Genomic DNA, 11,271 nt, shown 5'->3' with positions numbered 1-11,271 from the left:
CCATCAGAGGATGTGAGGCAGCAGTGGACGCGCTTTTTGTCTGGCCACTGCATAAAACCACTTGTGTAGACACACAGAAAGAGGCGACCAGATTTCTAGTAATATGAACTGGCAAAAGCAACACAAAATGATGCTAGTTTGAACCTTCTTTATTCGTTGGCCAGAAAGATGCAATGGAAAATCAAGAAAGTTGAGCCATTTCAAGCCCTTGGGCAAGGCTGCAAGCCTCTAGGTCTAAGAAACGGCCTATTTCCGCAGGTGCTCCTCCACAAACATGCCACCGTCCCCAAGCCCAACCTAACCCCACTGAGCTGATCCACTTTTAGTTTATTTATTTTTCTATCACAAAAAACAAGGAGAATAATGGCAATAAAATAGTTGATTAAACAGCACCATTTGTTGTGGCTTTTGAGAGGGCCTTTTTGCCAGTATAAAACTAGCACACACCCTCACCGGCTTCAGCAGGCTTCAGTCTCAGAGTCTCTTCCCATCCATTTTGCCTTGGAGAAATTGTTTGAACCTTTCCTCCACTTACTAGCCTTTTTCTTCTTCCTCCCCATTGCTGCCATGAGGGCTCTCTTTGCATGGTGCGCCCTCCTCTTGGCGTGCGGCGGCGTGATGCATTGCGCGGAGGCGGCCAAGGCCAGGCACCTCAAGTGGGAGGTGAGCCACATGTTCTGGTCGCCGGACTGCGAGGAGAAGGTGCTCATCGGCATCAACGGCCAGTTCCCCGGCCCCACCATCCGGGCCAAGGCCGGCGACACCATCGTCGTCGAGCTCAAGAACGGGCTGCACACCGAGGGCGTCGTCATCCACTGGCACGGCGTCAGACAGGTGAGTAATTAACCACAGCATGAGCACACCGTCACTGCTTTGTCTCTTCCCCGTTGCATGCAGCTAGGAGATTTTGTTCTTTTGCTGATCTTTATATCTTCCTAACATTTCATGGACAAAATCATGGCAGATTGGAACGCCATGGGCGGACGGCACGGCCGCCATCTCCCAGTGCGCCATCAACCCGGAAGAAACCTTCACTTATCGATTCGTCGTCGACAAGGTACTTCCACCGTTCAAATCTTCCTACGCGACACACAACATAGTTAGTTGGTACCAAGAAACAGAAATTAATCACAAGATTAGTGTCGAAACTGTTGCAGAACTTCCTCATTTTTTCCTTCTTTTTAGTTTGACTTGTGACTGACCCATGGCTGGTTCATGGCTGCAGCCGGGGACATACTTCTACCACGGGCACTACGGCATGCAGAGGGCGGCGGGGCTGTACGGCTCTCTGATCGTGGATGTGGCGGATGGGGAGGAGGAGCCGTTCAAGTATGACGGCGAGCTGAACCTGCTCCTCAGCGACTGGTACCACGAGAGCATCTACAACCAGATGGTTGGCCTCTCCTCCAGCCCCATGAGATGGATCGGCGAGCCCCAGGTAACCGTTAAAACCACACTGATGTTTTTGCTATGTCTCTAGTAGTAGTATATGATGTTTCAGCAAGATGCAGTTTCATGGTGGACAAAAGGTATCTTGGTTGGTTGGATTTACAGTCAGGACAGTCCAAAATGCACTCTTTGAAGTAAAAATTTAAAACACAAAAACGACAAATTGCACTGGGAGATCGGAGCCCGTCCATCTGATTTAGACGATCTTGGAAAGAGGAATTTGATTTGTCCTGTTCTGGAAATTTAAAATGCAAGTGCGCTAGAAAAGTTCAGCTAACTGGTGAATTGGGCGATTTAGATGATCACGGAAAGAGCAATTTCAAATTTAAAATGCAGCTGTTGGTACAGCATACCTATGTATGCAGGGTAGTAGAAAGCATGGGTACATTTTTTGTTTTGTTATGAAAACACTTGCTCTTGTGAGTTGAATAGCAGTTTAGGATACAAATCCTGGATTGCTAGGCCTGTCACTAAAGCTAAGCAAAGCATGGCCTCAAAGATCCCAGCTGATGGTGATAAACTGATGATGCACACACTCAGGGCCTCTTTGATTCGCAGGATTGTCAAAATGAAGGAATAGGAAAAATGCAGGAATAGGATGTCATGTCCCATAGTAGGCTGCAGGATTTGAAAGAATGTTTGATAGCGCAGGAAAAACAAAGGAATTCTACAAAGAGGTTTGAGTGGATGGAAATTTTCCTTCAAAATGTAGTACAAATGGATCCTATGAAAAAATTCCTTACGATGTCAATCCTACGAATCAAACGAGCATCACAGGAAAAATTCCTAAGGGTTCAAATCCTCCAAAATTCCCATGCAATTCCTTTGAATCAAAGGAGCCCTCAGCTTTCTCATCAGGACCAGAAAGCTTGCATGCATCCAGGGCCAACTGTGGTGATGAGAAAGGCAAAAGAAATGGAACCCACCCTATTGGGCTTCCTAGAAAGAAGCACTCTCACTTCAAAAAAAAAAGACACACACCATGTATAGGATACTTTGTAGACTCAGGACCAGTATTATATGTGTGCTAATGCCTAAAGTGTCAGAACAGATCATGTTCCTATGCAGCACAGCACAGGCATGGATGCGCGCACACACACACACATTACAAATTTTCTGAAGAAAAGGTTGGGGGGTGCCACAAGGCCACATGATTTTCAGAGGGGACATTGTGGTCATGTGTCACCAAAAAGCATCCATGCAAGGACCTTTTCTCTCTTGATGTTGGAAACATCTGCCTGCCTAGGGAGGGGCTGCATGATGCAGAGCAGAGGATATGTAGTATTTTTTTGAAAAAGTTACAGAGGGTACAGTGACCCTAGGTGGTACTACATTATTGTGTGGGGAGCTTTGGCTTGGCCACTGGGTGGTCAGGGAAAGAGTCCAGCCAAGATGAGTGCATCCCACACTGACAGTGGTACATTTTTTTCTTGTGCGCACAAAGCACATGTGTGCATGTGTTGGGGAAGGTAGCCCAACAAGAACAGTGCATGTCACTGCTGGTTCACAAGCACCATGAGTATCCACTGTAGTGTTTGAAAATTGATATGTTGATTTTAACACAAACCGAAAGACAAGTGGAAGTGTTCACTATATATTGGGCAATGAGGCAATGACACAGCATTGTTATCTGAATCTCTGGTCACCTTGGTAATAATTCAGAGTTCAGGCGACACTTTGCCTTGGTAGATGTTGTTACCTTCTTGCAGTTTTTCCTTTTATGTCAGACGCTGTTTGATTGTCGAAAATGTCTGAAGATTCTGCCTCAACTTTTTTGGGGCTAACGGCAAGCACCGTGTGACTGGTTGTGCTGCAGTCGTTGCTGATCAACGGTAGGGGGCAGTTCAACTGCTCGCTCGCGGCGGCGCACACGCCGGGCACCAAGCAGTGCACCGCCGGCGGCAACAGGCATTGCGCGCCGGTGATCCTCCCCGTCGAGCCCAACAAGACCTACAGGCTCCGGATCGCCAGCACCACCTCGCTGGCTTCCCTCAACCTCGCGATCGGGGTAAGCAAATCCGAGACAGATTGATTCCCTGATAATAAAACAGTATAAACTGTGCAGTGCGCAGAACACTGAAGCTATGTCGGATGCTTGCGACATTGTTTAATCGGGTAAGCTTTTTTTGTTGTTGTTCAGAAGCACAAGCTGACGGTGGTGGAGGCTGACGGCAACTACGTGGCGCCGTTCGTGGTGGACGACATGGACATCTACTCCGGCGACAGCTACTCCGTCCTGCTCACCACCGACCAGGACCCGTCGTCCAACTACTGGGTCAGCATCGGCGTGCGTGGCCGGACGCCCAAGACGGCGCCGGCACTGGCCCTGCTCAACTACCGCCCCAACCGCGGGTTCAAGCTGCCGGCCATCGCGCCGCCGGTGACCCCTGCGTGGAACGACACCGCGCACAGCAAGGCGTTCACGACCCAGATCAAGGCCCGCGCCGGCACGCCCCCGCCGCCGGCGACGTCGGACCGCCGCATCGAGCTGCTCAACACGCAGAACAAGCTGGACGGGCACATCAAGTGGTCCATCAACAACGTGTCCCTGGTGCTCCCGGCGACGCCGTACCTGGGCTCCCTGAAGCTGGGGCTCAAGACGGCGCTGGCCGCCGCGCGGCCGGCGGACACGTTCGGGCGCGCCTACGACGTGACGCGGCCGCCGCACAACCCCAACACGACGACGGGGGACAACGTCTACGTGCTCCGCCACAACACCACGGTGGACGTGGTGCTCCAGAACGCCAACGCGCTCCAGCACAACGTCAGCGAGGTGCACCCGTGGCACCTGCACGGCCACGACTTCTGGGTGCTGGGGTACGGCGAGGGCGCGTACAGGGGCGACGCCGCCGACGCGGCGAGGCTGAACCTGGTGAACCCGCCGCTGCGGAACACGGCGGTGATCTTCCCGTACGGGTGGACGGCGCTGCGGTTCGTGGCGGACAACCCCGGGGTGTGGGCGTTCCACTGCCACATCGAGCCGCACCTCCACATGGGCATGGGGGTCATCTTCGCCGAGGCCATCGACCGCGTCGGCAAGGTGCCCAAGGAGGCCGTCTCCTGCGGCGCCACGGCCACCGCGCTCATGAACGGCGACCACCTCTGATCGTGAGTCAGCCGTGAGCCCTTCGCCTCTCCAACTCCCATCTTGTGCGGTTGAAGCGTTTGGTTACTGATTAGCTAGGGTTCTACCATTTTTCCCTTTTCTTAAGGGTCCCATTTTCCCTTCTTTGCTGTATTATTAGGGAGTGAGATTGTATTTGTTAAGTGCTTATGATTAGTTGGAATCATGGATTGGAATGCAAACAATGGTTTCCTCGGCATTAATGTGCTCTCCAAGGTTCGATCGATCTTAGAATTCAAGCTCTGCCTATGCGGTCACGTTTGCACGCTCACGAGAGGATGTCACGACCGAGGAACTCCAAACCGGACACCGTATCGCCGCTGACATTATGCGGAGTCGGCCATCCAAAACTATCCCTAAAATGTCCGCTCATACATCTAATTTGAAGTTCAAATCCGTTTGATCACATAGCTGGTTGGATGATAAAAATCCTATATATTTTTCAAATGCATGATTTTTTAATGTGTATATAAAAATATTTCCTATGTATACAAATAATGTACAAAGTGTTTGGAGAAAATTAGACATAAAAATATAAGTTTTCAAATATGTTAATCATGTATTTGAAAATGTTAAACATCTACATATACCAATGTTCCTGATATATACAAAAAATGTGCATCCAAAATATATGTTTCAAAAAATGTTTAAAATGTATATATATATATATAATATATAAAATGTAAAGAAAAATATATAGGATGTATGAGAAAAATGTCTGATGTGTACGAACAAAATTAGACATCAAATACTATATTTGGAAAAATTATTAAACAGATATATGAAAAATGTTAAATATGTATAAAAATATTTAGATGTATATAAAAATGTACACTCTGTATGAAAATAATAGACATCAAAACATTTATTTGAAAAAATGTTAATCATTCATATTAAAATATTAAAAGAGTATTAAAATATATCCTGGATGCATACAAAAAATGTAGTGTGTACCAAAAATATAGACATTCTTTGAAAAAAATATAAAAAATAAAGAAATAAAGAAAACCAATGAAAGAAAGTAAACTGAACAGAAAAAGGAAACAAGAAAACCAAAGAAAAAACATGCAGAAAAAAACCGAGGAAGAAAGAAAATAAAATCGAAAAAATAAAACCGGAGAAAACCCAGTGATAGGAAAGAAAACAAAGAAAACAAGAAATCCGAGTAAGAAAAATAACTAAAGAAAAAAAACCAATCTAAACCGAGAAAGAGAAACGACTGAAACCGGTGCAAAAACAAAGGAAAACAAAAAACAAAGAAAATCAGTTGAAGAAACAAAAGAAAACCAAAGAAAAAAAGAAAAAACGAATGAACGAGCGAACACAGTCGCATCGAGAGTCTTGACCGAACGAAAAAAAAAAGATAAAATGGGCCAGCCCAGTAGCTACTTGTGGAGGAAACGCTTTCAGGCGAGATGTATGGTCCAATCGCTATAAGCGAGATATAGGTTTTGTGGCTAAATAAGAGATATTCTGAAAAATATAAAAGGCTAAATAGGAGGTCCCTATGTAGGTACGTGGGCAACCTGCACCTGTTCGGCCGCTGCAAATCACCAAATAATCGAAGGAAATAAATACGGTTCTTTGTAAGATTGCCAATCTCGGTCAAGTACATATACATATATTCCAATTTCTTTACTTTTTGTTGTCTAGATTGACAACTTTCTTTAGTGATTCACATCTAATTGGTATTTTGGATATCTCAAATGTGTGCAGCATTTTTTTTCGCGAATACGCTTGAGAGCGTATCTTTTCATTGATAGGAAGAAAGAGAGAGTACCCGGGGGGGGGGGGGGGTGCTCGGTGTCCAGCACGCAGGCAAGACAAGGAGCAGGGAAGCAGTGATGACGGGCTGCTCAGCCCGGGTACATGGCTAAGAACCTATGCCAGCAGCGCATTTAAACCATGAGCTCCAGCCCTAGCACAAGAACGTGTGTCGTTCTGGATAAGCTCAAAAAGCCGGGAGGTGGAGGGGGACTCGCCGTCGAAGACACAGCGGTTGCGCTGCTTCCAGATAGACCAAGCCGTCAGGGTTGCGAGGGTGGCAAGCCCCTTGCGGTGCCCTGTGGGGGAGCTCATGATCATCGAGGAGCACCATGGTAGGAACTCTTCGGGGCCAGTCGGAGGGGGGACGGTGGCGCGCACCCAAGACAGGACATCATGCCAAATCTGCCTGGAGAAGGGGCAGTCGATGATAATATGTTGCATGGTCTCGACGTCCTGGTCGCAAAGAGCACATCTGTCGTTGTGGGAGAGACCATGGCGAGCCAATCTATCGGCAGTCCAGCAGCGGTCAAGGTCGGCCAGCCAGGTGAACATCTTAACGCGCAGGGGGCCCCAACACTTCCAGGTGACGCGCCAGAATGGGGCGGATGTGGAGCCGGCAAAGAGGGCTCGATAGCATGATCTGGCGGAGTACTTCCCATCCGCAGTCCAGCGCCAGACTAGACGGTCTGGGGAGGCAGAGAGGTGCAGATGACGGAGTCTAGTCCAGAGCTGGACGTACTCCACCAGCGCAGTGGGTGCGAGCGCGCCACGCAAGTCCGCGGTCCAACAGTGGTCCTGGAGCCCATCCGCCACGGTGCGCTTGCGTCGCCGACGGGGGACCAAGGGGAGGAGGGCAGGGGCGATGTCTGCAATGGCCATGCCGTCGATCCATGCATCAGTTCAGAAACGGCAGGACCTTCCATCATCGAGAATCCAAGCAGTGGACGCGCGGAAGATAGAGGAGGAATCAGCATCGGAGGGCAGGTGCAGGTGTGCTCACGGCCTGGCCGGGTCGGTGCGCTGCAGCCACAGCCAGCGCACACGGAGTGAGATCCCTTGCCGATGGAGGTCCAGAATGCCGAGGCCGACGAGATGGAGGGGTCGGCAGACGCGCTGCCAGTTGACTGGCCCGTGGCCAGCGCGGGTCTCCTTATTGCCATGCCAGAGGAATTCGCGGATCGTTTGGTTCACTTGCTTGAGAATCGTCGGGCAGAGAGCGATGACAACCATGATGTGGGAGGGGATCACGCAGCATCAATAGGACATATGTGGAGTAAGTTTAACTTCATAACTGTATAGTTCAACAAACACCCATAATAATAATCATATTTATTATTTTTATTCATTCATCTACAAACACCCATATAATAATGTAAGCTGCTGTACACTTGCAATAGCATAAGAACCAATGGGTTACAGGGAATTTATCTTGTCTGATCATATTTACTTTTATTGTTTGAAGTTCCTATGTTTTTTTTTCAACTTCAAATAATAAACTAGCATTTCAAATGGAATGATTTAAGTTGTGTAAAGTGTGTTACTTTTATGTATATTATTGTTTGGTATTTTGTTCAGGTATTCATTGTGTATGGTGTATACCAGGACACTAGGAGATTTTGCTCCGAGTCCACCCATACGAGCGGCGATGTGCGCGAGCGGGGGCACTGTTTTTTTCTTCTGTTTTGTGTCTTTTGGTGTAGAGAGATGCGTGTCGGAGGTGGAGGAAAGGGAATCATGAGCTGTCAGAATCCTCTCCCAAGTTTAGGTTTTCTACGCCTCCCGGTGTTGCCGCCTCGTCTCCGGCGGCCTTAGGGGCATAGAATCACGATGGATGCGGGCCTTGCCGGTGGGAGGACTCCGTTTTTATATGTTACTTTGAGTTTTGTTAGGGTTTGTGTCCTGCTCAGGAAGACAAGATGGCGGCGGCTCCCTAAAGATGGAATAAGGTTCTCCCCGCGTAACCCTCCTTCGTCTAGCACCGTCGTTGAGCGTGTGGAGATGTGTCTCCAGCGATCTATCTTTTGGTGGATCTGCTTGGATCTGTTCGTCGTTCGTCTATGTCCGTGTGTCTTCAGGTTGGATCCTTTCGATAGACGCTACTCTGCATCGGCGATAGTTGCTCTTGTGGTGCGCTGGTCCTATGGGACCTTAGCACGACAACTTCTCGACTGTCTACTACAACAAGTTTTGCCAGGTTCCGACGAGAGAGGGAAGATGACGGTGGCTTGCTTCGGTTCTCATAGTCGTTGCTAGGTGGTCTATAAATCTGGATCTAATTTTTATTATTTCTAGTGTTCATTGTACTCAGCGGCGAAGCCACATAAAAAGCTAGGTAGTCAATTGACTACTCAGCTTTTCGGTAAAATCAACATATTGATGTAGAAATCTTGCAATATTTAGTACAAATTTATACATTTGACTACACAATTTCAAGTTGACTACACGATATTAAAGTTTTGGCACCTTCACTGATTGTATTGCCATGAAGATGAATATGTTGAAAGTTTTCTCTAAAAAAAAGCCTTGATGGTTATTAAAAGGCAGTTCAGAAGGCCACTGGCGCCGCGCGAGACTGTGTTGGTCGCCTGGCGCCTAGCGTTGGCATAAAAGAAATATCTCGCTACAATGCCGAATTGTAGATGTAGACTTGTACGCTAAAATGATGTTTTCCAATCCAAGTAAATAAAAAAAATTAGGGAACTAGTTTTGACGTTTTTTTTTAAGAACTTGACCATGGGTTAGCATCGACGGGGCCACGGCCAGCCCAAGCAAAGCGTAACGACACGGAGAGGTAATCCTAATGTGATGGGCCGATGTCACGCAAAGAATCGTGTTTCACGACCCCGAAAAAGACCGACGAATGCTCGCGCGCGGATTGCCATCCATGCTCTCTCGTGTTGAAAGAAAAAAAATAAAATGGGAAGCACATAATAGTACGTGCGAACCTCTTTCTCCAGCCTCTCCGGACCAAGAAAAGGCGGGATCGCGCGACAACGGGCCCGAAAGGCAGACGACGATACGTGCAGGACGATCGATCCCCGGCCCCGGGGTCCCAGAAACCGAATCACGCAAACTTGAAACCAAACAGGCACGCCGCGACATGGTCGAAACGACCTCGGCCAGACGGATTATCACGACGCGGACGCGAAGCTACTGCTCCCGCGACCACTGCACGACCGACCGGGACGGTGAATGAAGCGAGACGACCTTCGGAAAATGACCGCCACGTGTGGTGCGGTCGCTTTCTTTCTTTTCTTTCACGAAAAAACAAACATCCGCGACGAGCTACCTAGTACTCCCCGTCTCTTTTTACTCTGCATATAAGATTAGATTTGGTCAAAGTTAAACTACACAAAGTTTGACCAAATTTATATAAAAAATATGAACATCTACAATACTAAAACTATATAGTATGAAAATACGTCTCATGGTGCATCTGATAATATTGATTTTATATTTGTGAATGTTTATATTTTTTAATATAAAATTAGTCAAACTTCACAAAGCTTGACTTTGACCAAACCTTATATGCGGATTAAAAAGAAACGGAAGTAGTACATGTGCGGAGAGTGCCCGAGGCGCTGTCACCTTTCATGCTCTCTCTCTCTCGTAGCCGCAGGGTTTGTTTCTACATTCTCGTCTCGTGCGTGCATCTCTTGGCTCTTGCGCGCACATGCATTCTTGGGTTTTGGCCGCATGGAATGGCGCACATGCTCTCCGATGCCGATCGCACGTTTCCCTCGCGAAAATATCACGCCCGTTTCTGGCTGTGAGAGACCGTGCAGGAGGATGACACTGGATGAGGTTGTAGGAGGCTGCTCGCCGGTGCCCAACAAGAGGACGGCGCTTGCTTGGCGGCGCCCCGTCATGGCTGCAATAAGGCAACAAACAAAACAATAGATAAAGGACGAAGAAAAGCAAGTACTTTTGCCCAGAGAAACGAGAGTGAAATGCTGAAAACTACCACTTGTTTTCTCGGACGAACTTCGTTGAATTTAACGTTTTTTTTTACAGAATGCACTGATCGCCTGCTTAACCCAGATTATGACAACTTAGACCCCGCCTGTCAGGCTGACATGGCAAAAGAAAATGCCACAGCGGCACATTGACTTGGTCTTCCTCATAATTAGGTCTGGTGAGCTATCAATGCAGGCCGTAAAAAAATGGCGTTTTGTTTGGTGGTTTCCGTTCCAAAAAACAGAAATGGTAGTTTTTTGCTAATGACGACACAGTTGTGCCATCAATCAGGCACTGTTGTGGAACAGGGTGCCGCAGATAGATGCTACTCCACCTGTAATTGAAGTTTTAAGTTTGTCTCAACTCAAATTTGTTTAATTTTGGTCAACTCTATAAGAAAATGTGTTAAGGGCATCACCAACGCCGACCTACAAGCTGCCCACATATATCCGGACCACGCGATTGGGACTGTGAAAGCCATCCAACATAGTCCTGTATCGATCCATTCAGTGGTCCGGACGCACTTTCTCCTGCAAAGAGAAGGGGGGGGGGGGTGTTACGGGAGTCCAAACAGCACTCACGTTGGACTCCGACACCCCAAGCCCACTAAACCTGCCCTCCTGGTCCCATTTTCTTACACTCCGCCACTTCTTCCTCTTGCTTTGCATCCACGCCCTCCACCTCCTTCGCCACCGTTGTACCTCTCCAGCCGCCACATAGGCATTGCTGGACGTTCGCAACCAGCACTGACGCGCCCGCTCGCCTTTTATGATGGCACTGTCCACCCTAGAGCCGTTTGTACCAGGTACACTCTGTCGCCCCGTCGACGGCCTCCATGGCGTCCACCACGCCCAACAGGTGTTCGATCAAATGTCATTGAGCTTATTTTTGGATGCCATGTCATTTATTCAGGTAAGAAGGATGGCGGGGTACTCGACCATGGAGGATGAGTTGCTATGCGGTGAATGGTTGGC

The 11,271-nt window shown here is 48.1% G+C and overlaps 1 protein-coding gene across 1 annotated transcript; it reads left to right on the top strand.

Moving 5' to 3' along the window:
* The first annotated feature begins 403 nt into the window (after positions 1–403).
* LOC109770983 (L-ascorbate oxidase) lies at positions 404–4,776 on the top strand. Its single transcript, XM_020329702.4, has 5 exons — positions 404–834; positions 965–1,057; positions 1,226–1,438; positions 3,266–3,457; positions 3,590–4,776. The coding sequence occupies exons 1-5, from the start codon at positions 568–570 to the stop codon at positions 4,553–4,555; spliced, it is 1,731 nt and encodes a 576-aa protein (XP_020185291.1). The 5' UTR covers positions 404–567; the 3' UTR covers positions 4,556–4,776.
* The last annotated feature ends 6,495 nt before the right edge of the window (positions 4,777–11,271 follow it).

Source organism: Aegilops tauschii, chromosome 7 (genome assembly GCF_002575655.3).
Source record: "Aegilops tauschii subsp. strangulata cultivar AL8/78 chromosome 7, Aet v6.0, whole genome shotgun sequence".
NCBI classification, from domain to species: domain Eukaryota; kingdom Viridiplantae; phylum Streptophyta; class Magnoliopsida; order Poales; family Poaceae; genus Aegilops; species Aegilops tauschii.
The sequence above is the reverse complement of the archived record's forward strand: the minus strand, read 5'-3'. Positions and strand labels throughout refer to the sequence as shown.